Source organism: Salvelinus sp. IW2-2015, unplaced genomic scaffold, assembly GCF_002910315.2.
Source record: "Salvelinus sp. IW2-2015 unplaced genomic scaffold, ASM291031v2 Un_scaffold2939, whole genome shotgun sequence".
NCBI lineage: Eukaryota > Metazoa > Chordata > Actinopteri > Salmoniformes > Salmonidae > Salvelinus > Salvelinus sp. IW2-2015.
The window spans coordinates 12,176-40,043 of NW_019944234.1; the positions used below are offsets into that span (position 1 = coordinate 12,176).

Here is a 27,868-nt window from a genome sequence, read left to right on the forward strand (position 1 = left end):
TCCCAAATAATATGTCTGTTACTGCGCCATAGAAACCAAATAATAATGTCTGTTACTTCGCCATAGAATCCAAAATAATCATGTCTGTTACTGCGCCATAGAATCCAAATAATCATGTCTGTTACTGCGCCATAAAACCAAATAATAATGTCTGTTACTGCGCCATAGAATCCAAATAATCATGCTGTTACTGCGCCATAGAAACCAAATAATCATGTCTGTTACTGTGCCATAGAACCAAATAATCATGTCTAGTTACTGCGCCATAGAGAACCAAATAATCCTGTCTGTTACTGCGCCATAGAAACAAAATAATCCTGTCTGTTACTGTGCCATAGAAACCAAATAATCCTATCTGTTACTGCGCCATAGATTCAGTTATCATGGTTATCATGGTTCTCTCTTGTTCCTCTACAGCAGACAAATGGTGAGCAATACGTTTGGAACATGGAATCGCAATAAAATCACAGTATCGAATCACAATACATATAGAATTGTGAGAATCTCCATACATAAGTATGGTGATAATATGGTATGGTCAGGCCCCTAACAGATAGCGCTTTACCTAGCTGTTGAAACACTATGTGATGGATGCTGGTAAAGCCAGTCATTTCTGCATCTGCTGAGTGCCTCTGCCTGCCTCTCTCAGCCCAGATACATACAGTTGAAGTCAGAAGTTTACATACACCTTAGCCAAACACATTTAAACTGAGTTTTTCACAATTCCTGACATTTAATCCTAGTATGTAAAGGTTTTCTTCCTGGGGTGAAGGAGAGGACCAAAATGCAGCGTAGCCAGTGCTCAACATGTTAATTATAAGAACAAGTGAAACACTACAAACAACTTACAAAATAACAAACGTGCAAAACCGATACAGACCTATCTGGTGCAGAACACAAACACAGAGACAGGTAAACCACCCACAACGAACACAGTGAAACCTACCTAATATGACTCTTAATTAGAGGAAAGCAAAACACCTGCCTCTAATTAAGAGCCATACCAGGCAACCCTAAACCAACATAGAAACACACAACATAGAATGCCCACCCAAACTCACGCCCTGACCATCACACACATACAAAACAACAGAAACAGGTCAGGAACGTGACATAGTAAAAATTCCCTGTTTTCGGTCAGTTAGGATCACCACTTTATTTTAAGATTGTGAAATGTCAGAATAATAGTAGAGAGAATGATTTATTTCAGCTTTTATTTCTTTCATCACATTCCCAGTGGGTCAGAAGTTTACAAAACACTCAATTAGTATTTGCTAGCATTGCCTTTAAATTGATTAACTTGGGTCAAACGTTTTGGCTAACCTTCCACAAGCTTCCCACAATAAGTTGGGTGAATTTTGGCCCATTCCTCCTGACAGAGCTTGTGTAACTGAGTCAGGTTTGTAGGCCTCCTTGCTCGCACATGCTTTTTCAGTTCTGCCCAAACATTTTCTATAGTTGAGGTCAGGGCTTTGTGATGGCCACTCCAATACCTTGACTTTGTTGTCCTTAAGCCATTTTGCCACAACTCCATTTTGCCACAACTCCAAGTATGCTTGGGTCATTGTCCATTTGGAAGACCCATTTGCGACCAAGCTTTTAACTTCCTGACTGATGTCTTGAGATGTTGCTTCAACAAATCCACATAATTTCCTCCCTCATGATGTCATCTATTTTGTGAAGTGCACCAGTCCCTCCTGCAGCAAAGCACGCCCACAACATGATGCTTGCCACCCCCGTGCTTCACGGTTTGGATGGGTGTTCTTCGGCTTGCAAGCATCCCCCTTTTTCCTCCAAACATAACAATGGGGTGATTGTGGCCAAACAGACTTGTGGAGGTCTACACTTTTTTTCTGGAGGTCTTGGCTGATTTCTTTTGATTTTCCCATGATGTCAAGCAAAGAGGCACTGAGTTTGAAGGTAGGCCTTGAAATACATCCACAGGTACACCTCCAATTGACACAAATTATGTCAATTAGCCTATCAGAAGCTTCTAAAGCAATGAAATATTTTGTGGAATTTTCAAGCTGTTTAAAGGCACAGTCACACTTAGTGTATGTAACTTCTGACGCACTGGAATTGTGTGATACAGTGAATTATAAGTGAAATAATCTGTCTGGAAACAATTTTTGAAAAATTACTTGTGTCATGCACAAGGTAGATGTCCTAACCGACATACCAAAGCTATAGTTTGTTAACCAGAAATCTGTGGAGTGGTTGAGAACAAGTTTTAATGACTCCAACCTAAGTGTATGTAAACTTCCGACTTCAACTGTACAACCACATCACCAGAACAATGACTTGAGGGGACTCTGGTTCAGTCCCAGCACTGACGTGTGCTTTCTCCCCTCCCAGTACGCAGTGACGGAAGGCTCGTCTATGTCAAGCTGCCCCAGGCCTTCAGTGCCTCTGTAATCAACTAGATACCATATGACTGTGTCTATCTGTTCTGTCTCCCACCCTGCAGTGCCTCTGATGGGGGATCCACTATGTCAAGCTGCCCCAGGCCTCCTCTGCCTCCTTCGTGCTCAGGTTCATGGAGACTCTGTGTCACCAGCTGCAGAGTGACAACCTGTTTCTCCTCCCAACCCTTCAGCCCTGCATCATGGCCTCCACTGGACACACAGCCTACGACAGGAGCACGTCAGGTAATCCTGCAAACCATGGGTGTGTGTGTGTTGTGTGTGTGTGTGTGTGTGTGTGTGTGTTGTGTGTGTGTGTGTGTGTGTGTGTGTGTGTGTGTGTGTGTGTGTGTGTGTGTGTGTGTGTGTGTGTGCTGTGTTGGTGAGCTTTTTCCTTATCTTTGTCACAAAGCCACAAGGCAGCATGTATTTTCCATCAACCTACACCATCAACAGTCACATTAGAAACTGTCTATTTCTCTAATATTCCATTGGTCATCCTATAATGTCATAGCATTTCCTTCAACAGGTCACTGACCCACATGAAACATCAGACCCAAAAAACACAAGTTTATAGAGATATCTGAGCGGCCCTCAGTTGGCAGTAGCTGATGCCGTCTCTCTCCTCTGTTGTCTTCAGTAAAAGAAGAGATGTCAGAGGCCTTGTCCATAGCCAGAGCGCCGTAGGAAGGAGCAGGCGCTTCCAGATGACAGAGACAGGGACTGTAACCTTTACCCTGCCCCCTGTCCTCCTCCAAACGGCTGCACAGCACAGAGGCACACCTCTTGGAAGGTAACTAACACCCCTCAGCCGTCAGAGCTACCCCTGGTGCACTCACTGGGGATGCATCGCAATAGTTTGAAATTACCTCCTGTCCTCCCTTTGTCATCTCGTCTCCTTTCAGTACTGATATATAAACACAAAATACAGGATAAGGAAAAAACTAAATGGAGGATAGCTACTCAGGAATTGACTTTCACCTGTCCAGTTCTTTAATGTCAGTGCAGATGAAATGAGGAGAGGAAGCCTCTCTACACTATTAAGACCCAGCCAGTGATGGACTGGCACTGTGAATAACTAGAAGGAGAGGAAGCCTCTCTACACTATTAAGATGCAGCCCAGTGTGGACTGGGCACTGTGATTAACTAGAAGGAGAGGAAGCCTCTCTACACTATTAAGATGCAGCCCAGTGCTGGACTGGGCACTGTGATTAACTAGAAGGAGAGGAAGCCTCTCTACACTATTAAGACCCACCCCAGTGATGGACTGGGCACTGTGATTAACTAGAAGGAGAGGAAGCCTCTCTACACTATTAAGAGCCAGCCCAGTGCTGGACTGGGCACTGTGATTAACTAGAAGGAGAGGAAGCTCTCTAACTATTAAGACCCAGCCCAGTGCTGGACTGGGCACTGTGATTAACTAGAAGGAGAGGAAGCCTCTCTACACTATTAAGATGCAGCCCAGTGCTGGACTGGGCACTGTGATTAACTAGAAGGAGAGGAAGCCTCTCTACACTATTAAGACCACCCCAGTGATGGACTGGCACTGTGATTAACTAGAAGGAGAGGAAGCCTCTCTACACTATTAAGATGCAGCCCAGTGATTGGACTGGGCACTGTGATTAACTAGAAGGAGAGGAAGCCTCTCTACACTATTAAGATGCAGGCCCAGTGCTGGACTGGGCACTGTGATTAACTAGAAGGAGAGGAAGCCTTCTCTACACTATTAAGACCCACCCCAGTGATGGACTGGGCACTGTGATTTAACTAGAAGGAGAGGAAGCCTCTCTACACTATTAAGACCCAGCCCAGTGCTGGACTGGGCACTGTGATTAACTAGAAGGAGAGGAAGCCTCTCTACACTATTAAGACCCAGCCAGTGCTGGACTGGACACTGTGATTAACTAGAAGGAGAGGAAGCCTCTCTACACTATTAAGATGCAGCCAGTGCTGGACTGGACACTGTGATTAACTAGAAGGAGAGGAAGCCTCTCTACACTATTAAGACGCAGCCAGTGCTGGACTGGGCACTGTGATTAACTAGAAGGACCACTTTACTGAATTAACACAAATAACCACTTCCTTGTGTCATCAGTAGAGTGATAGTTGTGGCCAATCGTCTTCCTTCTTATTGCATCCTGATTCTACATTATTGAAACACTTTCCTTAATGCATAACTGCTGTTTGATTCATTAAAACTTCCGCTTGTATAGTTTATTAATGAAGTCTTAGTAACTGTACAGATATTGATGACCTGCCACTGTTCAAATGTAATTGCATCAGCAGCTAACGGCTAAGCTACCACTTCATGATTAATCACCGATCACCAAGCAGCTAACGGCTAAGCTACCACGTCATGATTAATCACAGATCACCAAGCAGCTAACGGCTAAGCTACCACGTCATGATTAATCACCGATCACCAAGTAGCTAACGGCTAAGCTACCACTTCATGATTAATCACCAAGCAGCTAACGGCTAAGCTACCACGTCATGATTAATCACCGATCACCAAGTAGCTAACGGCTAAGCTACACTACATGATTAATCACCAAGCAGCTAACGGCTAAGCTACACTTCATGATTAATCACCAAGCAGCTAACGGCTAAGCTACCACTTCATGATTAATCACCAAGCAGCTAAAGGCTAAGCTACCACTTCAGGATTAATCACCAAGCAGCTAACGGCTAAGCTACCACTTCATGATTAATCACCGATCACCAAGCAGCTAACGGCTAAGCTACCACTACATGATTAATCGTCAAGCAGCTAACGGCTAAGCTACCACTTCATGATTAATCACCAAGCAGCTAAAGGCTAAGCTACCACTTCAGGATTAATCACCAAGCAGCTAACGGCTAAGCTACCACTTCATGATTAATCACCGATCACCAAGCAGCAGAGGACATTTCTCCAAAAACTACGATCTTTGTCCCCATGTGCAGTTGCAAACCCTAGTCTGGCTTTTTTATGGAGGTTTTGGAGCAGTGGCTTCTTCCTTGCTGAGCGGCCTTTCAGGTTATGTCGATATAGGACTCGTTTCACTGTGGATATAGATACTTTTGTACCCGTTTCCTCCAGCATCTTCACAAGGTCCTTTGCTGTTGTTCTGGGATTGATTTGCACTTTTTTGCACCAAAGTACGTTCATCTCTAGGAGACAGAACGCGTCTCCTTCCTGAGCGGTATGACGGCTGCGTGGTCCCATGGTGTTTATACTTGCGTACCATTGCTTGTACAGATGAACGTGGTACCTGCAGGCGTTTGGAAATTGCTCCCAAGGATGAACCAGACTTGTGGAGGTCTACACTTTCTTTTCTGAGGTCTTGGCTGATTTCTTTTGATTTTCCCATGATGTCAAGCAAAGAGGCACTGAGTTTGAAGGTAGGCCTTGTAGGCCTTGAAATACATCCACAGGTACACCTCCAATTGACACAAATTATGTCAATTAGCCTATCAGAAGCTTCTAAAGCCATGACATTATTTTGTGGAATTTTACAAGCTGTTAAAGGCACAGTCAACTTACTGTATTTAACTTCTGACCCACTGGAATTGGGATACAGTGAAATAATCTGTCCGTAAACAATTGTTGTAAGAATTACTTGTGTCGTGCACAAAGTAGATGTCCTAACCGACTTGCCAAAGCTATAGTTTGTTAACCAGAAATTTGTGGAGTGGTTGAAGAACAAGTTTTAATGACTCCAACCTAAGTGTATGTAAACTTCTGACTTCAACTGTACAACCACATCACCAGAACAATGACTTCGGGGGACTCTGGTTCAGTCCAACACTGACGTGTGCTTTCTCCCCTCCCAGTACGTAGTGACGGAAGGCTCATCTATGTCAAGCTGCCCCAGGCCTTCAGTGCCTCTGTAATCAACTAGATACCATATGACTGTGTCTATTTGTTCTGTCTCCCACCCTGCAGTGCGCTCTGATGGGGGGATCCACTATGTCAAGCTGCCCCAGGCCTCCTCTGCCTCCTTCGTGCTCAGGTTCATGGAGACTCTGTGTCACCAGCTGCAGAGTGACAACCTGCTTCTCCTCCCAACCCTTCAGCCCTGCATTCATGGCCTCCACTGGACACACAGCCTACGACAGGAGCACGTCAGGTAATGCCTGCAAACCATGGTTGGTGTGTTGTGTGTGGTTGTTGTGTGTGTGTGTGTGTGTGTGTGTGTGTGTGTGTGTGTGTGTGTGTGTGTGTGTGTGTGTGTGTGTGTGTGTGTGTGTGTGTGTGTGGTTGTGTGTGTGTGTGTGTGTGTGTGTGTTGGTGAGCTTTTCCTTATCTTTGTCACAAAGCCACAAGCCAGCATGATTTTCCATCAACCTACACCATCAACAGTCACATTGGAAACTGTGGCTATTTCTCTAATATTCCATTGGTCATCTATAATGTCATAGCATTTCCTTCAACAGGTCACTGACCCACATGAAACATCAGACCCCAAAAAAACACAAGTTTATAGAGATATCTGAGCGGCCCTCAGTTGGCAGTAGCTGATGCCATCTCTCTCCTCTGCTCTGTTGTCTTCAGTAAAAGAAGAGATGTCAGAGGCCTTGTCCATAGCCAGAGGCGCCGTAGGAAGGAGGCAGGCGCTTCCAGATGGACAGAGACAGGGACTGTAACCTTTACCCTGCCCCCCTGTCCTCCTCCAAACGGCTGCACAGCACAGAGGCACACCCCTTGGAAGGTACACTAACACCCCTCAGCCTCAGAGCTACCCCTGGTGCACTCACTGGGGATGCATCGCAATAGTTTGAAATTACCTCCTGTCCTTCCTTTGTCATCTCGTCTCCTTAGTACTGATATATTAAACCAAAATACAGGATAAGGAAAAAACTAAATGGAGGATAGCTACTCAGGAATTGACTTTCACCTGTCCAGTTTCTTTAATGTCAGTGCAGATGAAATGAGGAGAGGAAGCCTTCTACACTATTAAGACCCAGCACAGTGCTGGGACTGGGCACTGTGATTAACTAGAAGGAGAGGAAGCCTCTCTACACTATTAAGCCCAGCCCAGTGCTGGACTGGGCACTGTGATTAACTAGAAAGAGAGGAGCCTCTCTACACTATTAAGATGCAGCACAGTGCTGGACTGGGCACTGTGATTAACTAGAAGGAGAGGAAGCCTCTCTACACTATTAGACCCAGCCCAGTGCTGGACTGGGCACTGTGATTAACTAGAAGGAAGGAAGCCTCTCTACACTATTAAGACCCAGCCCAGTGATGGACTGGGCACTGTGATTAACTAGAAGGAGAGGAAGCCTCTCTACACTATTAAGAATGCAGCCCAGTGCTGGACTGGGCACTGTGATTAACTAGAAGGAGAGGAAGCCTCTCTACACTATTAAGACCCAGCCCAGTGCTGGACTGGGCACTGTGATTAACTAGAAGGAGAGGAAGCCTCTCTACACTATTAAGACCCAGCCCAGGCTGGACTGGGCACTGTGATTAACTAGAAGGAGAGGAAGCCTCTCTACACTATTAAGACGCAGCCCAGTGCTGGACTGGGCACTGTGATTAACTAGAAGGAGAGGAAGCCTCTCTACACTATTAAGATGCAGCCCAGTGCTGACTGGGCACTGTGATTAACTAGAAGGAGAGGAAGCCTCTCTACACTATTAAGATGCAGCCCAGTGCTGGACTGGGCACTGTGATTAACTAGAAGGAGAGGAAGCCTCTCTACACTATTAAGAACCCAGCCCAGTGCTGGACTGGGCACTGTGATTAACTAGAAGGAGAGGAAGCCTCTCTACACTATTAAGACGCAGGCCAGTGCTGGACTGGGCACTGTGATTAACTTGAAGAGAGGAAGCCCTCTCTACACTATTAAGACCCAGCCCAGTGATGGACTGGGCACTGTGATTAACTAGAAGAGAGGAAGCCTCTCTACACTATTAAGACGCAGCCCAGTGCTGGACTGGGCACTTGTGATTAACTAGAAGGAGAGAAGCCTCTCTACACTATTAAGACGCAGCCCAGTGCTGGACTGGGCACTGTGATAACTTGAGGAGAGGAAGCCTCTCTACACTATTAAGATGCAGCCCAGTGCTGGACTGGGCACTGTGATTAACTGAAGGAGAGGAAGCCTCTCTACACTTTAAGATGCAGCCATGCTGGACTGGGCACTGTGCTTAACTAGAAAGAGAGGAAGCTCTCTGCACTATTAAGACGGCAGCCAGTGCTGGACTTGGCACTGTGATTAACTAGAAGGAGAGGAAGCCTCTCTACACTATTAAGATGCAGCCCAGTGCTGGACTGGGCACTGTGATTAACTAGAAGGAGAGGAAGCTCTCTACACTATTAAGATGCAGCCCAGTGCTGACTGGGCACTGTGATTAACTAGAAGGAGGAAGCCTCTCTACACTATTAAGACCAGCCCAGTGCTGGACTGGGCACTGTGATTAACTAGAAGGAGAGGAAGCCTCTCTCACTATTAAGACCAGCCCAGTGCTGGACTGGGCACTGTGATTAACTAGAAGGAGAGGAAGCTCTCTAACTATTAAGACGCAGCCAGTGCTGGACTGGGCACTGTGATTAACTAGAAGGAGAGGAAGCCCTCTCTACACTATTAAGATGCAGCCCAGTGATGGACTGGGCACTGTGATTAACTAGAAGGAGAGGAAGCCTCTCTACACTATTAGACCCGCCGATTATGACTTGCACTTAACTAGAAGGAAGAAGCCTCTCTACACTATTAAGACCCAGCCCAGTGATGGACTGGGCACTGTGATTAACTAGAAGGAGAGGAAGCCTCTCTACACTATTAGAATGCAGCCAGTCTGGACTGGGCACTGTGATTAACTAGAAGGAGAGGAAGCCTCTCTACACTATTAAGATGCAGCCCAGTGATGGACTGGCACTGTGATTAACTAGAAGGAGAGGAAGCCTCTCTCACACTATTAAGACCCAGCCCAGTGCTGGACTGGGCACTGGATTAACTAGAAGGAGAGGAAGCCTCTCTACACTATTAAGACCCAGCCAGTGATGACTGGGCACTGTGATTAACTAGAAAGAGAGGAAGCCTCTCTACACTATTAAGATGCAGCCCAGTTCTGGACTGGGCACTGTGATTAACTAGAAGGACCACTCTACTGAATTAACACAAATAACACTTCCTTGTGTCATCAGTAGAGTGATAGGTGTGGCCAATCGTCTTCCTTCTTATTGCATCCTGATTCTACATTATTGAAACACTTTCCTTAATGCATAACTGCTGTTTGATTCATTAAAACTTCCGCTTGTATAGTTTATTAATGAAGTCTTAGTAACTGTACAGATATTGATGACCTGCCACTGTTCAATGTAATTGCATCAGCAGCTAACGGCTAAGCTACCACTTCATGATTAATCACCGATCACCAAGCAGCTAACGGCCTAAGCTACCACGTCATGATTAATCACAGATCACCAAGCAGCTAACGGCTAAGCTACCACGTCATGATTAATCACCGATCACCAAGTACTAACGGCTAAGCTACCACTTCATGATTATCACCAAGCAGCTAACGGCTAAGTACCACGTCATGATTAATCACCGATCACCAAGTAGCTAACGGCTAAGCTACCACTACATGATTAATCACCAAGCAGCTAACGGCTAAGCTACCACTTCATGATTAATCACCAAGCAGCTAACGGCTAAGCTACCACTTCATGATTAATCACCAAGCAGCTAAAGGCTAAGCTACCACTTCAGGATTAATCACCAAGCAGCTAACGGCTAAGCTACCACTTCATGATTAATCACCGATCACCAAGCAGCTAACGGCTAAGCTACCACTACATGATTAATCTCAAGCAGCTAACGGCTAAGCACCACTTCATGATTAATCACCAAGCAGCTAAAGGCTAAGCTACCACTTCAGGATTAATCACCAAGCAGCTAACGGCTAAGCTACCACTTCATGATTAATCACCGATCACCAAGCAGCTAACGGCTAAGCTACCACTACATGATTAATCGTCAAGCAGCTAACGGCTAAGCTACCACTTCATGATTAATCACCAATCATCAAACACTTGTTAAGTTTCTCATGACACATTATTAGATGGCATTTTACTTTAAGAATTCATGTGCGGTTGACACTGTATTAGTGTGTGTGTCTATACGCTGACGATCCTACCTCTCCTACCCTCCATCAGAGCCCCTTCCTCGCAGTGAGAACGGTTTGACTGAGGACCCTATGGACACCTCCACCTCTCCCTCCATGACCCTCGCCCCCTGACACAACGCACCACCTCAGAGTACCGTGGCCAGGGGTCCAGCAGCCCCTACTACCCTGGTCTGGCCTGGTCACCCCCCACCACCACCCCTCAGGCGCCTGGCCCCAACCTCCCGACCTGGGTCCAGAGGGCTACAGAGAAGAGTGGAAGGTAGGCCTTGTAAGAGCTGAACCCCCATTGGCTGGCTGACTGGGCGGGCCTGTGTTGTGCCTCTGGATTCTAGTTGGCCATTTACGTTTCTTTGAATGTAAGATTTTTTGGGGTCTATTTTGGGCTAGGCTTCCTGTGTTGGAGCAGATCACATTCAATAATTTAGTAACTTAGCAGACGCTCTTATCCAGAGCGACTTAGTCAGTACATTCATCTAAGATAGCTAGGTGAGACAACCACACATCTCAGTCATATCAGTAATTCATCTTAAATAGCTAGGTGAGACAACCACACATCTCAGTCATAGTCAGTACATTCATCTAAGATAGCTAGGTGAGACAACACACATCTCAGTCATAGTCAGTACATTCATCTTAAGATAGCTAGGTGAGACAACCACACATCTCAGTCATAGTCAGTACATCATCTTAAGATAGCTAGTGAAAACCACACATCTCAGTCATAGTCAGTACATTCATCTTAAGATAGCTAGGTGAGACAACCACACATCCAGTCATAGTCAGTACATTCATCTTAAATAGCTAGGTGAGACAACCACACATCTCAGTCATAGTCAGTACATTCATCTTAAGATAGCTAGGTGAGACAACCACACATCTCAGTCATAGTCAGTACATTCATCTTAAGATAGCTAGGTGAGACACCACACTCTCAGTCACAGTCAGTACATTTTCCTCAATAAAGCAGCACTACAGTGCTAGCAAGACAAGTTTGTTCAAGAAAGGCGATGGTGTTTTTATTTTCATTCGTTTAACAGAAGTGTAGTCAGTAAATATTTTGTCTAGCACTGCCACCTAGTGGACAATGCCATGGATATGTTGTACCTTCCCTGTAATGTATTTTTCTTTATTTAACTAGGCAAGTTAGTTAAGAACAAATTTTTATTTTCAAGACAGCCAGTGGGTTAACTGCCCTGTTCAGGACAGAACGACACATTTTTACCTGGTCAGCTTAGGGATTTGATCTCGCAACCTTTCGGCTACTAGCCCAACGCTCTAACCACTAGGCTACCTGCCTCCCCGCCTCTAACCACTAGGCTACCTGCCTCCCCTCTAACCACTAGGCTACCTGCCTCTAACCACTAGCTACTGCTAACACCTAGCTACCTGCCTAACCACTAGGCTACCTGCCTCTAACCACTAGACTACCTGCCTCTAACCACTAGACTACCTGTCTCTAACCACAAGCTACGCCTCTAACCACTAGGCTACCTGCCTCTAAGCACTAGCCTACCTGCTTCTAACCACTAGGCTACCTGCTCCCCCCTCTAACCACTAGACTACCTGCCTCCCCCCCTAACACTAGACTAACTGCCTCTAACCACTAGGCTACCTGCCTCTAACCACTAGGCTACCTGTCTCTAACCACTAGCTACCTGCCTCTAACCACTAGGACTACCTGCCTCTAACCACTAGCTACCGGCCTTAACCACTAGGCTACCTGCCTCTAAACCACTAGGCTACCTGCTCTAACCACTAGGCTACCTGCCTCTAAACACTAGGCTACCTGCTTATAACCACTAGACTACCTGCCTCTAACCACTAGGCTACCTGCCTCTAAACACTAGGCTACTGCCTCCCCCTCTAACCACTAGACTACCTGCCCTAACCACTAGGTACCGCCTCTAACCACTAGACTACTGCTCTAACCACTAGGCTACCTGCCTCCCCCCTCTAACCACTAGGCTACCTGCCTCCCCCCTCTAACCACTAGGCTACCTGCCTCTAACCACTAGGCTACCTGCCTCTAACCACTAGCTACCTGCCTCTAACCACTAGGCTACCTACCTCTAACCACTAGGCTACCTGCCTCCCCCTCTAACCACTAGGCTACCTGCCTCTAACCACTAGGCTACCTGCCTCTAACCACTAGGCTACCTGCCTCTAACCAGTAGGCTACCTGCCTCTAACCAGTAGGCACCTGCCTCTAACCACTAGGCTACCTGCCTCTAACCACTAGGCTACCGCTTCTCTAACCACTAGGCTACCTGCCTCTAACCACTAGGCTACCTGCCTCTAACCACTAGGCTACCTGCCTCCCCCCTCTAACCACTAGGCTACCCGCCGGCCTGTAAAGTCTGAAAGATTAGTATTCATGGTGGTTAACTAGAGAGGTGAATATTGAAATCTGACTCTCTGCTGCTCTGTCTGTGTGTTCTGTTCTTCAGCTGCGAGCTCCACCACAGGTCCTGAGCACCTGGCAGCTGCAGACCGGGAGGCTGCAGCGGGGAATGGGGCCGGGAACGCCCCTTCCTCCTGGTCTGTGGATGAGGTGATGCAGTTCGTCCACGACGCCGACCCCCAAACACTCGGACCCCACGTGGAGCTCTTCAGAAAACACGTGAGTGGACCTTGATTGATTGATTTTATTGATTGATGATGTTTCTTGTCCTTTTTCTTCCTTTGGAGCATCACTGCTGATAGAGGAAAGAGACAAGGAGAGCAGACACTACACTATTGAGATGCCCTAGATGTGTGTCTAAGTGCGGGTCCAGGCCTGATGTTACACTATTTGAGATGCTCCCTAGTTATTTTAATGTTGTGTAAAAATTCAATAAATATTTTTAAAAAATCAAAAATTCACCCTGGATATGTGTTAGTGGTCTGGCCTGGTTGTGATGTGCTCCAGCCTTCCTTGCTGTGTGTAGGTCCCTGTCAGAAGCAGGAAGCAGAAAGGGAGGACGCCTGTGTCACAGAGATAGATTTACACCCGTGTTCTAATTCTATTCCTATGGCCGTGTTCCTCTGTGTTTAGTCTATAACCTGGGGACGAGCACTGGGCTGTCTCAGAACCTTCCCTACCTGTCTGGAGAGAATCACTTTCATTCCCTCCAGGAAAACCCAACTCTCTTAAACCATACAGGCCATCTACAACGTAGTGAATGTTTACAGTACGACGCCAGACAATTTCTGTTGGAATTGTCTGTTGATGTTCTGTCTGGACATCTCAGCTCAGAGAGAATTATGTTGTTGTCTGCTGTTGAACGTAAAAAAAAACAACAACCTTTCATTTAGAAGAGTTAATCATTGATGTTTCGGCCATCTTGGCTGTCACTTGTCCTGTGTTGGTGCTCAGCCCTCTTCTGACTGGGTTTGTCTCTTGTCTTCAGGAGATCGACGGAAAGGCGCTGATGCTTCTACGTAGTGACATCATCATGAAGTACAGGGTCTGAAGCTAGGCCCGCCCTCAAGCTATGTCACCACATCGAGAGGCTCAAACAGACCAAACAGTAACACTCTCTCTCTCACACACACACACACACACACACTAGAATGGGAAGATCATCTTGGCTGTGAAACCCTAAGCACAATGAGTCCTTAATCATTCCTTTGCAGAGACCCTCATAGCTCATCCTGTGATGAAGAGCATTCAGAGAAACAGTATGGACGTCAGTATGAACGTTAGTACAGAGAAACACTATGAACCAACTTCAGTCTACTATTCTTTAGAATAGACTCAGCTGAATCCCAAAGGATGATGTTGAGTGTTTACCTACCTATGCATTGTCCATGTACACCTTCTGTCAACCCTTACCTACTTAGCCTGGTCCAGAACGTTCTGTAAAAAACAAACAGATCTGAGACAGGCTACTGTCAGCCGTGGAGGCCTGGAGATGCAAGGAGCCGTCTCCACACAACCCCCAATGGCATGTACTGCTTGTTGCACTAGCCTCTCATTGCATAAGATATCAACCATTCAGCTTCTATATGGATACTGTGATTTGATTCTTTAATAGTTTCAATTTCAAAGGATGTTGATAAGGAGAATGTACCATGCTGTTAAGATTCATTGTTTGTTTGGACACTGCATTTGACCGTACTCCTTAGTGCATTCAGGATGTGACATCACAGCATCTGGACTCTGTGGACAACTGATCCTTCTTTGGATCGCCCGATGGAACTTCTAACAGGATCATGATTGTGATTGGACATTCACACATTCCTCTGCTGCGTGTACATTCTAGAATAGTTGGACAATGAAGACGGGAAGTTCCTGCTCAAGTCAAAGTCTTATTGTAAAAGAAGATGTGGACTTATGTTTGAAGAACCAGACAAAAAACCTGTGTTTTACATAAAAAGCCAAAAAAGTATGTTTTTTTTATATCTTGGATTTTGTACTGTGTGTAAAAGGTATTATTAATCTCTGCATATATACAGGAAGGTTGTGTTGAATCCTGTCTGTATTTTAACCCAAACAATCTGGTATTTGTAATGGTAGTGTTGGCTACACCATCAGACAACTACCCGATGGTAGCCGAGCTGAACATTGATTGCAATAAGTGTATGGCCTTCATCTCATTTCAAATCATAGCCGTTAAAAGTAGATAGTTTGACAGTTGGTTGTCTGAAGGTTTTCAAGCACCAAAGGGCAGTTGATATGTATTTAACGTTTCATGTTCAGGATATCCAGCATATATAGATACAAGGCTATATAGCAGTCAGGCAACAGGCTAGGATATGGAGTGTTAGGGGATTAACACACAAGCAAAAGAGATGTGGATGGATTCATTTGTTTCACAACAACCTATAATGTGATAAAATATGACTTATTTTAGTATTTATCTTGTCGCTGTGGCAGAAGAAGTATCAATTTTTTTATTTTTTTTTAGAAGTCATATATTCAAAACAATCTTTTGTAGTTGCATTTTTATGTGAACGCTTTTAGTTTAAATGAAGGGTAATAGTTAAACGGCTTTATTGTGATACTCAGGTTTTACTAGGCTTTTGTGTTTCAGGACAGAGTTCTTCAAGTAGCATTTGCTGTAAGTTCATTTTCTGTTTGACAATATTTTAGATCAACTTTGTATATATTTTTTAAGATTCTACATTTTCATCTGTTGTTCCATAGAAACAACACACAGTTTACATATACGGAAAAACTACTTTTTCAAGTACCGGTACTGGAAAATGGTTGTTTGTTAAATAATATTTGCATATGACTTTCACGCAATTAAACCTTTTTTTTTTCACCATTTGCCTCATTTCATGAGAGTTGACAAGCATTTTTATTTTAACCTTTTTATTTAACTAGGCAAGTCAGTTAAGAACAAATTCTAATTTACAATGAGGGCCTACCGGGGGAGGAACAGTGGGTTAACTGCCTTGTTCAGGAGCAGAACAGACATTTTTACCTTGTCCACTCAGGGATTTGATCCAGCAACCTTTTGGTTAATGGCCCAACGCTCTAACACTAGGCCGCGCCGGCACGAACCTTTAACAATCTGAAAAGGGAAGTGTKCCTTTAGTAATAAATAAGTAAATGCGATGTTAAGACAAAGGGGAATCATACTCAACAAGAACACGTTGTTTTATTCTCAGGTCATTTTTTTCCAACTGAATCACATACAAACATGAACCATCAAATGACTGGCTAAGTGTCAGATCCTCAATCAGATATGAAATACTGTATAGGCCTAGCAAAGCATCGACAAATGTACCTTTTCACATGGAAAGTAGCAGACGATGGACAGCCACATTTCATCTGTGAATTGACAGCATTTTGTAAAAGGACAAAGTCATCCTTTAACAGTTTATATTGATGAATTAAACATGAATGTTTTGTAAGGTAAAAATGTCAGACAACTACAAATACAGTCACAACACTACAGCAACAAAGTCGTCCTCTGTCTCTCAACACATGGAAGAGATATTGTCCATGCCAGGAAGATTATCCCCAATCGTCTGCCGTAGTCACAGCACTTGGCCAATGTCTCAGAAGAACGCGTTGTAACTTCTGTCKAGCACAAGWGCTAGCAGTAAAGAGGCATGTAATCGACTGGAACCTCGGGTCTCTTGTGTCCCACAAGACTGGGTTAGCCTGTTGAGCTAAAGCCTAGGCATTAGCTAAGCTCAGGGAGCTAACGCAAGTCTTCAGGTCTTAGTCAAGAATAGTTCACCTCATCACCACCTCCTTTATGTAACAGAGACAGCCCTGTCTGTCTGATCCGGGATTCGATCCCACTTCTACAATGACACTTCACGCTCCGGCCTGGTCCCAGATCTGCAAGACAGTACAAACAGATCTGGGACCAGGCTAACTCCTCTCTACTAACAGATCTGGGACCAGGCTAACTTCTCTCTACTTCCTGGGGCAGAAGGCAGCCAGACGTTGCTTCTTGATGGGGAGGATGTGGATCTCCTGTGAGCTGACCTTCTTCAGTTTGATGGCCTGTCTGTTCCTGGGGAGGTTAGGGTCCTTCTGCTCCACCACATGGTGTCCTCTTGGTAGAGGCAGAGCACCGTAACACTGATGTAACAGCGCCCCCGTGTGGCCGGAGGAGTCGTGTTGTTTAATAGACAGGCTCTTACTGGACAGCCCTGAGAGAGACTTGATCTTCCCACAGAAGATGGCGTTGGCGGGGATCGCGTCTTTGACCGCCACGATGACTTTGGCTGTTTGAGAGGTGTGAAAGATCTCAAAGTTGGAGCTGCCGCTGCTGCTCTTGGGCTCGCTGCTGGGTCTGTTACCGCTCCCGCCTCCGTCCACCACCGCCCACTGACGCCGTCTACTGAACTCTACATGGGTTACGCCGTTCAACAGGTTAGGGTGGTGGTGGAGCTTCTGAGTGCACTCCGCAGGCTTTAAGACCTCCAGAGAAACAGATGTAGTGCCCTCGGGTGAAGGGAGCCAAGCTGTAGTAGTGCTCTCGGAAGAAGTGTGCCAGTCCCGCGATGAAGGACGCTCTTTTCTTTTCTGTTTACTAGCTACAGACAGGTCGAGGATAGTGTCATCGTGTTGTTGAAATGCCATTTCCTGCTTTGGTTGGATTATGGGAGGGGCTTTCACTGATAGGTCTAGCACCTCCCCCTCGGGGACCATGGCAACAGAGGACAGAGAGGCCATGGACGATGGAGGGTAAAGAGTCATCATGTTCCCGTGTGGTGGAGGACTGACGATCTCCTCATAGTTAGTCTGTGTGCTTTTAGTCACCATACAGGCTGGTTTAGAGGTGTCAGAGAATCCTTTTGACTCCTGGCTCTGTGGGATGGGGATAGGGAGAGGGAGAGGGAAGGGTAGAGGCACAGGGAGAGGAACAATGACAGGGTAGGGGACCAGGAGGGTGGCAGGGGGTACCAAGGGGGCTAGCGGGGAGCTGTAGGGGTAGGAGAGGGGTGGAGGTTGGGGTTGGGATGGGGGGAACGAGGCTGAAGCAAACGGGTCAGTTGGGGTTGATCCCGCTGGGTGACAGGAAGAGGAGATGGGGTTGGTCTGAGCAGAAAACAGGTCCTGTATGAGGGCAGCGAATGCTGGGTTCTGGAGGATGGCATAAATACCTAGGAGAGAGAAAGAGAGAGAATGGTTGTATTACTACAATTGAAGGGATTACACACCAATAGTAGACAGCTGAATTACTATATACCATTACAATTACCTGGGTCCTGGGCTGGAGGTCCAGGTAGTTTCTGATCCAGGGCTGGAGGCTGGCAGAAGGCCAATGAAGCCATGGAAGAGGTCTGAGGCTGGGTGTGACACAGCAGATTGTTCTGGAGGAAGGACAGGGAGGGGCAGGGGGGAGTCTGCTGGAGCATCGCTCCCATGGTGTTCAGATGCTGGAACACATGCTGCTCCAGGACCAGAGGCAGGGAGAGGCCAGGGCCTTGGGAGAGGGAGCCCAGGGAGAGAGGCCCCTGGTGGGTCAGGAAGTACGGAGGGATCCCCTGGGGAGCGGTTCCTCCAGCCATCTGTTGGAGGGGGTGGATGGGCAGCATCACAGGACTGTCCCCCAGACAGAGAGGCTGAAGCACGGTGGCAGCCACCTTGAGAGCCACCCCTTCTGGAGCCTCGGCGCTGGGACTGACCATGGTGGGGGARGTTGGGATAGTTACCATATGTGAAAGGGTTGGTTTCTGATTAGCCTGGCCAGGAGAACTGATGCTTGAGGCCTCACTTGTAATCAGCTGGGTGACAGTGTTCTCTACCTTTCTGACCCCCTCTCCACCACCACCTCTTCCTCCCAACTTCTTTCCCACCATTCTGAGGAAGGTCAGCTACATGCTCTGAAGCAAAGATCCTCCATCTTCTTTTTCCTCAAAACATCCACTGGAGTCTTAGCTTAGGACAGGAGGGCCATGGTTACTGTTTAGCAGTGACTGGCATCTAACCTGACGGGGGAAAAGAAAAAAAGCTAGTTTTAATGAAAAATGAAGTGGAGAAATATTGGTCATTAGTCAGAACTAGAACTGGCAAGTTAGCAAAGTAAAGTAAGAGAAAATAACAAGCTTCAGTGTTTATTCAGTGTTCATGTGGATGAAAGCAGAGTAGAGTTGGGAGCTTTATGTCCCAGTCCCCTCCTGCTATGATTTAATGAAAGACCCCGAGGACAAACTGTTGGCTTGACTTGGTTCAACTCAAAATGAACACTAAATCACTTCTAAATCCTCTTGTCTTTTCCAAATCTCCCAGTATTACCCATGAACCTGCTAGTGATGCCTGTGTCCCAAATAGCACCCTATTCTCTATCTAGTGTATTACATTTGACCTGAGCCCTATGAGCCCTATGGGCCCTGGTCAAAAGTAGTGCACTATAAACCTAAATACAATAACTAACATTGCCAGCACCAGTACATTTATTGCAAACGTGTTTCCCTGGCAGGCATAGATTAAGCAGGAATGTCATTTCAAAAGGGTCATGTTGAGCCTGGTTTAATTGAGTTAGATTGGACAGACGGTGGCTCATGTCTTTACAGAGACCTAGGAGGTAAAGAACCTGTAATAAACCTTGTCATAATAATGAAGAGACAGTAGAAATACCCTGTGTGTGATAGCTGAAGCACTGACACAAGCTCACAGCTGATGTACCACTTATTTTAGCAGCAGAAGAGAGAACACAGGAAATCTGTTATTTTGTTCTCYAACATATTGACCAAATACAGGAAACAGGATATGTCTATAATGAGGCCTCAAAGTGGCCATAAAACTAGACTGGATCAATATGAACAACAGTCCACCATTGTCGTGTTTTAAACCAGAGTTAAAACTAGACTGGATCAATATGAACAACAGTCCACCATTGTTGAGTTTTAAACCAGAGTTAAAACTAGACTGGATCAATATGAACGACAGTCACCATTGTCGTGTTTTAAACCAGAGGTTAAATCTAGACTGGATCAATATTAACAACAGTCACCATTGTCGTTGTTTTAAAACCAGAAGTTAAACTAGACTGGGATCAAATGAACAACAGCCCACCATTGTTGTGTTTTAAACCAGAGTTAAACTAAGACTGGATCAATTATGAACGACAGTCCACCATTGTCGTGTTTTAAACCAGAGTTAAAAACTTAGACTGAGTCAATATGACAACAGGTCCACATTGTCGTGTTTTAAACAGAGTTTAAAACTAGACGGATCAAATATGAAACAACAGTCACCATTTGTTTGTGTTTTAAGACCAGAGTTCTGGAAAAACCTTTCACCAGAGCAATTTAGATCAGTATGATTCCTGATTAGGTGTAAATATGACCAGAAACAGAACTAGTCCTTGCCTTCTCACCTCCCAGCTTCTCTCGCTTTCATTAGATTTAGTTGTTTGTGGTGGAAAGCCATGGCTTAAGCCTGGTCTTCAAGATCTGTCTGTGCCTGTCTTGACAATCCAGCGCTTGCTGTGACAGAAATGGAGTTGTCAAGACAGCGCAGGACTAGATCTGAGAACAGGCTATGTGTGAGGTTGGATCAGGCCTGGATATACCTCTTCCACTCCGTTAGTTAGATCAGGCGTGGTATTGCCCCCTCAACCGCAGTTAGATCAGGCTGGATATTCACCCTCCACCCACTTCAGATCAGGGGCGGATTATCCTCCTTCCATCAGATCAGGTGGATATCCCCCCCACTCAGATAGGCTGGATATCCCCCGCTCCACTCAGATCAGGCTGATATTTCCATTTCCACTCAGTTAGTCAGGCTGGATATCCTCCCTCCCACTCAGTAGATCAGGCTGGTATTCACCCTCCACTAGTTAGATCAGGCTGGATATTCTCCTACCCAGTTAGCATTCAGGCTTGGATATTCCCCCTCACCCCAGTTAGATCAAGCTGGATATTCCTCTCCACCCAGTTAGATCAGGCTGGATATTCCCCCTCCATTCAGATAGATCAGGTGTGGATATCCTCCTCCATTCAGTAGATACAGGCTGGATATTCCCCTCAACCCAGTTAATCAGGCTGGATATTTCCCCCTCCACTCAGATAGATCAGGCTGGATATTTCCCCCTCCACTCAGTTAGATCAGGCTGGATATTCCCTTTCACCCAGTTAATCAGGCTGGATATTCCCCCTCCATTCAGATAGATCAGGCTGGAATTCCTCCTCCACTCAGATAGATCAGGCTGGATATTCCCCTCCACCCAGTTAGATCAGGCTGGATATCCCCCCTCAACCCAGTTAAATCAGGCTGGATATTCCCCCTCCACTCAGATAGATCAGTCTGGATATTCCCCTCACTCAGTTAGATCAGGCTGGATATTCCTCCTCCACCCAGTTAGATCAGGCTGGATATTCCCCTCCATCAGATAGATCAGGCTGGATATTCCTCCTCCATTCAGATAGATCAGGCTGGATATTCCCCTCAACGCCAGTTAAATCCAGGCCTGGATTATTCCCCTCCATTCAGATAGATTCAGGCTGGATATTCCCTTCCACCCAGTTAGATCAGGCTGGATATCCCCTCCATTCAGATAGATCAGGCTGGATATCCCCCTCCATTCAGATAGATCAGGCTGGATATTCCCCCTCAACCCAGTTAGATCAGGCTGGATATTCCCCTCCATTCAGATAGATCAGCTGGATATTCCCCTCCATTCAGATAGATCAGGCTGGATATTCCCCCCTCCACCCAGTTAGATCAGGCTGGATATTCCCTTTCCACCCAGTTAGATCAGGCTGGATATCCCCCTCCCCCAATTAGATCAGGCTGGATACCCTCACCAGTTAGATCAGGCTGGATATTCCCCTCCACTCAGTTAGATCAGGCTGGATATTCGCCCTCCACCCAGTTAGATCAGGCTGGATATTCCCTTTCCACCCAGTTAGATCAGGCTGGATATTCCCTCACCGTTAGATCAGGCTGGATATCCTCCTCAACCCAGTTAGATCAGGCTGGATATTCCCCTCAACCCGTTAGATCAGGCTGGATATTCCCCTCCATTCAGATAGATCAGGCTGGATATTCCCCCTCCATTCAGATAGATCAGGCTGGATATTCTCCTCCCACCCAGTTTAGATCAGGCTGGAATTCCTCCTCCATTCAGATAGATCAGGCTGGATATTCACCCTCCACCCAGTTAGATCAGCTGGATATTCACCCTCCACCCAGTTAGATCAGGCTGGATATTCCTCCTCCATTCAGTTAGATCAGGCTGGATATTCCCCCTCCACTCAGTTAGATCAGGCTGGATATCCTCCTCCACTCAGTTTAGATCAGGCTGGAATTTCCTCCTCCATTCAGTTAGATCAGGCTGGATATTCCTCCTCCATTCAGATAGATCAGGCTGGATATTCCCCCTCCACCCAGTTAGATCAGGCTGGATATTCCCTCCACTCAGTTAGATCAGGCTGGATATTCCCCTCCACCCAGTTAGATCAGGCGGGATATTCCTCCTCCACTCAGTTAGATCAGGCTGGATATTCCCTTCCACCATTAGATCAGGCTGGAGATTCCTTTCACCAGTAGATCAGGCTGGATATTCCCTCCACCCAGTTAGATCAGGCTGGATATTCCCCTTCCACTTCAGATCAGGCTGGATATTCCTTTCCACTCAGTTAGATCAGGCTGGATTTCCTTTCCACTCAGTTAGATCAGGCTGGATATTCACCCTCCACTCAGTTAGATCAGGCTGGATATTCCCCTCCATTCAGATAGATCAGGCTGGATATTCACCCTCCACTCAGTTAGATCAGGCTTGGATATTCCCCTCCACTCAGAATAGATCAGGGGCTGGATATCCCCCTCCACTCAGTTAGATCAGACTGGATATTCCTCTTCCACTCAGTTAAATCAGGCTGGATATTCCCCTCCACTCAGTTAGATCAGGACTGGATATTCCTCTTCCACTCAGTTAATCAGGCTGCATATCCCTCCACTCAGTTAGATCAGGCTGGATATTCCCCCTCCACTCAGTTAGATCAGGCTGGATATTCCTCCCCACTCAGTTAGATCAGGCTGGATATTCCCCCTCCACTCCAGTTAGATCAGGCTGGATATTCCCCCTCCACTCAGTTAGAATCAGGCTGGATATTCCTTTCCACCCAGTTAGATCAGGCTGGATATTCCCCACTCCACCCAGTTAGATCAGGCTGGATATTTCCCCCTCCACCCAGTTAGATCAGGCTGGATATTCCTCCTCCATCAGATAGATCAGGCTGGATATTCCCCCTCCACTCAGATCAGGCTGGATATTCCCTTTCCACCAGTTAGATCAGGCTGGATTTTCCCTTCCACGCAGTTAGATTCAGGCTGGATATTCCCCCTCCACCCAGTTAGATCAGGCTGGATATTCCCCTCCACTCAGTTAGATCAGGCTGGATATTCCTCTCCACTCAGTTAGATCAGGCTGGATATTCCCCCTCCACTCAGATCAGAATGGATATTCCCCCACCACCCGTTAGATCAGGCTGGATATTCCTCCTCCACTCAGTTAGATCAGGCTGGATATCCCCCTCCACCCAGTTCGATCAGGCTGGATATTCCTCCTCCACCCAGTTAGATCAACGGCTGAATATTCCCCTCCACCCAGTTAGATCAGGCTGGATATTCCCTCCTCCACTCAGTTAGATCAGGCTGGATATTCCCTCCTCAACCCAGTTAGATCAGCTGGATATTCCTCCTCAACCCAGTTAGATTCAGGCTGGATATTCCCCCTCAACCCAGATAGATCAGGCTGGATATTCCTCCTCAACCCAGTTAGATCAGGCTGGATATTCCTCCTCCACCCAGTAGACAGGCTGGATATTCCTTCTCCACTCATTAGATCAGGCTGGATATTCACCCTCCACCCAGTTAGATCAGGCTGGATATTCCCCCTCCCACCCAGTTAGATCAGGCTGGATATTCCTCCCTCCACTCAGTTAGATCAGGCTGGATATTCCTCCTCACCCAGTTAGATCGGCTGATATTCCCCCTCCACCCAGTTAGATCAGGCTGGATATTCCCCTTCCACCCAGTTTAGACAGGCTGGATATTCCCTTTCCACCCAGTTAGATCAGGCTGGATATTCGCCTCCACCCAGTTAGATCAGGTGGATATTCCCCCTCCACTCAGTTAGATCAGGCTGGATATTCCATTTCCACTCAGTTAGATCAGGCTGGATATCCCCCTCCACTCAGATCAGGCTGGATATTCCTCCTCACTCAGATCAGGCTGGATATCCCTCCACTCAGATCAGGCTGGATATCCCCTCCACTCAGATCAGGCTGGATATTCCATTTCCACTCAGTTAGATCAGGCTGGAATCCCTCCTCCACTCAGTTAGATCAGGCTGGATATTCCATTTCCACCCAGTTATATCAGGCTGGATATCCCTCCTCCACTCAGTTAGATCAGGCTGGATATTCCATTTCCACTCAGTTAGATCAGGCTGGATATCCCCCCTCCACTCAGATCAGGCTGGATATTCCCTTTCCACTCAGTTAGATCAGGCTGGATATTCCCCCTCCACTCAGTTAGATCAGGCTGGATATTCCCTTTCCACTCAGTTAGATCAGGCTGGATATTCCTCCTCCACCCAGTTAGATCAGGCTGGATATTCCTCCTCCACCCAGTTAGATCAGGCTGGATATTCCTCCTCCACCCAGTTAGATCAGGCTGGATATTCCTCCTCCACCCAGTTAGATCAGGCTGGATATTCCCTTTCCACTCAGTTAGATCAGGCTGGATATTCACCCTCCACCCAGTTAGATCAGGCTGGATATTCCCCCTCCACTCAGATAACAGATCAGGCTGGATATTCCCCCTACTCACGATCAGGTTTAGATCAGCTGGATATTCCTCCTCCACTCAGTTAATCAGGCTGGATATTCCCCCTCCCACTCAGACAGATCAGGCTGGATATTCCCCCTCCACTCAGTTCGATCAGGCTGGATATTCCTCCTCCACTCAGTTAGATCAGACTGGATATTCCTCCTCCACTCAGTTAGATCAGGCTGGATATTCCTCCTCCACTCAGACAGATCAGGCTGGATATTCCTCCTCCACTCAGTTAGATCAGGCTGGATATTCCTCCTCCACTCAGTTAGATCAGGCTGGATATTCCTCCTCCACTCAGAGAGTTGTTTACGTGCAGGCCAAATAAATAAGATACTTGTGTACTGAGAGGGAAGACCCAGCTATCTACAGTATATTCCCATGGAGACTGTCTCTGCCGGTCATATTACTGTGGAATAGAATACTTCCACGTTGACAGAAACTCTGTCAAATAGATCTGAACCTTAGGGTCAGCATATGAACCTKAGGGTCAGGTTTCCAGGACACATTGAAGCCTTGGTTCCTCATGGACATAGAAAATGTTCCATAGAAAATCTCCAGTCTCCTACAATATTAAAATGAAACTGAAGAGGAAGCTAAAGAAAGGCTCTGTTAGGTTTGGGGGAGGAAGACGAGGTACGGGGAGGGTTAAATCAAATCCTGGTGATATCCTGTTAAAGTCCTTGAACATGTCCTTTATGTCTCTCTTATCAGGTCACCCTGACACAGACACGAGGAGAGAGAAAACACATAAACCCTCYTCAACACATCTCGTCCAATAGCAGGCCTGCATGTACACCACAGATATGAATATGCCCATCCAAACACCAGATACAGAACCTCCCCCGCATGACCAGGATCTAGAATGTGAATAGAGGACGGCTCTCCTCTGCTTGGCTCTCTTCTCCTCCCCAGCAGTCGGTCGGGGACTGAGTTGAAAAGGTTAAGCCGGGGGTAATAGGCCATATGTAGCTGTTTAGAGGGAAGCTTTTCATTTGTGAGGCTTCAGGGTCCTGTGGTGAATTGTGTTTGGAAAAACCTTAATGCCAAAGGAGRTCTGTTCCAACTCCATGACCCTAATACACTGCTTAAGKCTGTGTGCCAAATGACACCCTATTCCCTATGTAGTGCACTACTTTTGACCAGGGCCCATAGGGCTCTAGTTTAAACATAGTACACTACATTGGCCAGGGAATAGGGTGCCATTTTGGGACACAGATTAGATCTCCTGCTGTTCTGCTGATCACTGGCCTGGACAAAATGGTTCCTCTGCATTAACCCACTAATGTAATAAAAGAAMGGACATTTGGAACGGTAAATTAATAATAATGTCTACAGAGCATAGCCGTCAGATTCAGGATGATACACTAGTTCCTGTATTTGAGAGTCTTGTTGTCATTTATTTTTCTTCAGTTGGCCTGAAGACGTCAAGGCTTAGTTAGAAATTGGTTTTATTGAGTGTAAATATTTTGAATAAGTTCTGTAAAAATAGTCTGTTCAAGCCTGACTGTAAAACACTGGAGCTTTTTACAACTGTAAGATGCATCTGATTTTACGAAAGCCACGTTTTTACAAATCTGTCTTCAATTGAAACGTCATTCTGTTGACTTACACTCCCTGGGACTCATCTGGGGCGGTGATAGAAATGAGGTCAACAATAATCAAGAGTTTACATTTAAGCACTTGTTTAAAATGTGGTGGAAAACAAACACATGCTCTTAAAGCTACCAGCACTGTACACACACACACACACACACAAGCACCACCACCATCATCATCACCACCACCATCATCATCACCACCAACATCCATCATCATCATCATCATTCATCATCACCACCACCACCATCACCACCACCACCACCATCATCATCATCATTATCACCACCACCACCCACTACATCATCATCACCACCACCACCACCACCACCATCATCACCATCATCAAGCAATCATCATTATCACCTTCACCGACCACCACCACCTCATCATCACCTACATCACCCCACCACCACCCACCATTCACCATCATCAGCATCATCATTATCACCTTCACCACCACCACCACCATCATCATCACCACCATCACCAACCACCCACCACCATCATTCATCACCACCACCATCACCACCACCACCACCATCATCATCATCATCTCACCACCACCATCACCTTCACCACCATCATCATCATCACCTCACCACCACCACCACCACCATCCACCACCACCACCATCACCACCACCATCACCACACCACCACACCACCACCATCATCATCACCATCACCACCATCACCACCACCATCATCATCACCACCATCATCCATCACCACCATCACCACCAGCACCACCACCACCATCATCACCAGCATCATCATCACACCAGCATCATCATCCACCATCACCATCACTACCACTACCACCCACCACCACCACCATCATCAATACCACCATCACCACCACCACCCATCATCATCACCACCATCATCATCACCACCATCACACACCACCACCACCACCACCACCACAAACCACCACCATCATCATCACCACCATCTCACCACCACCACCATCATCATCCCACCATCATCACCACCACCATTCACCATTCATCACCACCACCACCACCATCACCATCATCACCATCACCACCACCACTACCACCACCATCATCATCATCACCACCACACCACTATCATCACACCTTCACCACCATCATCATCATCATCCTCACCACCACCACCACCACACCACCACCCACCTCACCACCATCACCACCACCACCCACCATCACCACCACAGCATCACCACCACCACCACCACCATCATCATCCTCACCACCACCGCCACCATCATCATCACCACCATCACCACCATCACCAGCCACCACCACCATCACACCACCATCATCATCACCACCATCACCACACATCACCCACCACCACACACCACCATCACCCCACATCATCACCATCACCACCATCATCATCACCACCATCACCACCACCACCACCACCACCACACCATTCACCACCACTCACATCACCACCATCACCACACCACCACCACACCACCACATCATCCACCACCACCACCAACCAGGCATCAC

The 27,868-nt window shown here is 46.6% G+C and overlaps 1 protein-coding gene and 1 pseudogene across 1 annotated transcript in view; one reads left to right on the forward strand and one right to left on the reverse strand.

The window, feature by feature from the left end:
- The window catches only part of LOC112075015 (sex comb on midleg-like protein 2), a 21,250-nt pseudogene extending 5,481 nt beyond the window's left edge, over positions 1-15,769 (forward strand).
- A 323-nt stretch (positions 15,770-16,092) lies between these two features.
- rai2 (retinoic acid induced 2) overlaps positions 16,093-27,868 on the reverse strand; it is a 27,861-nt gene continuing 16,085 nt past the window's right edge. The window contains exons 2-3 of the mRNA XM_024142069.2: positions 18,176-18,905; positions 16,093-18,077 (exon numbers count right to left, since the gene is read on the reverse strand). Of these exons, the coding sequence (XP_023997837.1) occupies positions 16,882-18,077; positions 18,176-18,776 (1,797 nt within the window). The 5' untranslated portion in view covers positions 18,777-18,905 and the 3' untranslated portion in view covers positions 16,093-16,881. The remainder of the gene's footprint in view (positions 18,078-18,175; positions 18,906-27,868) is intronic.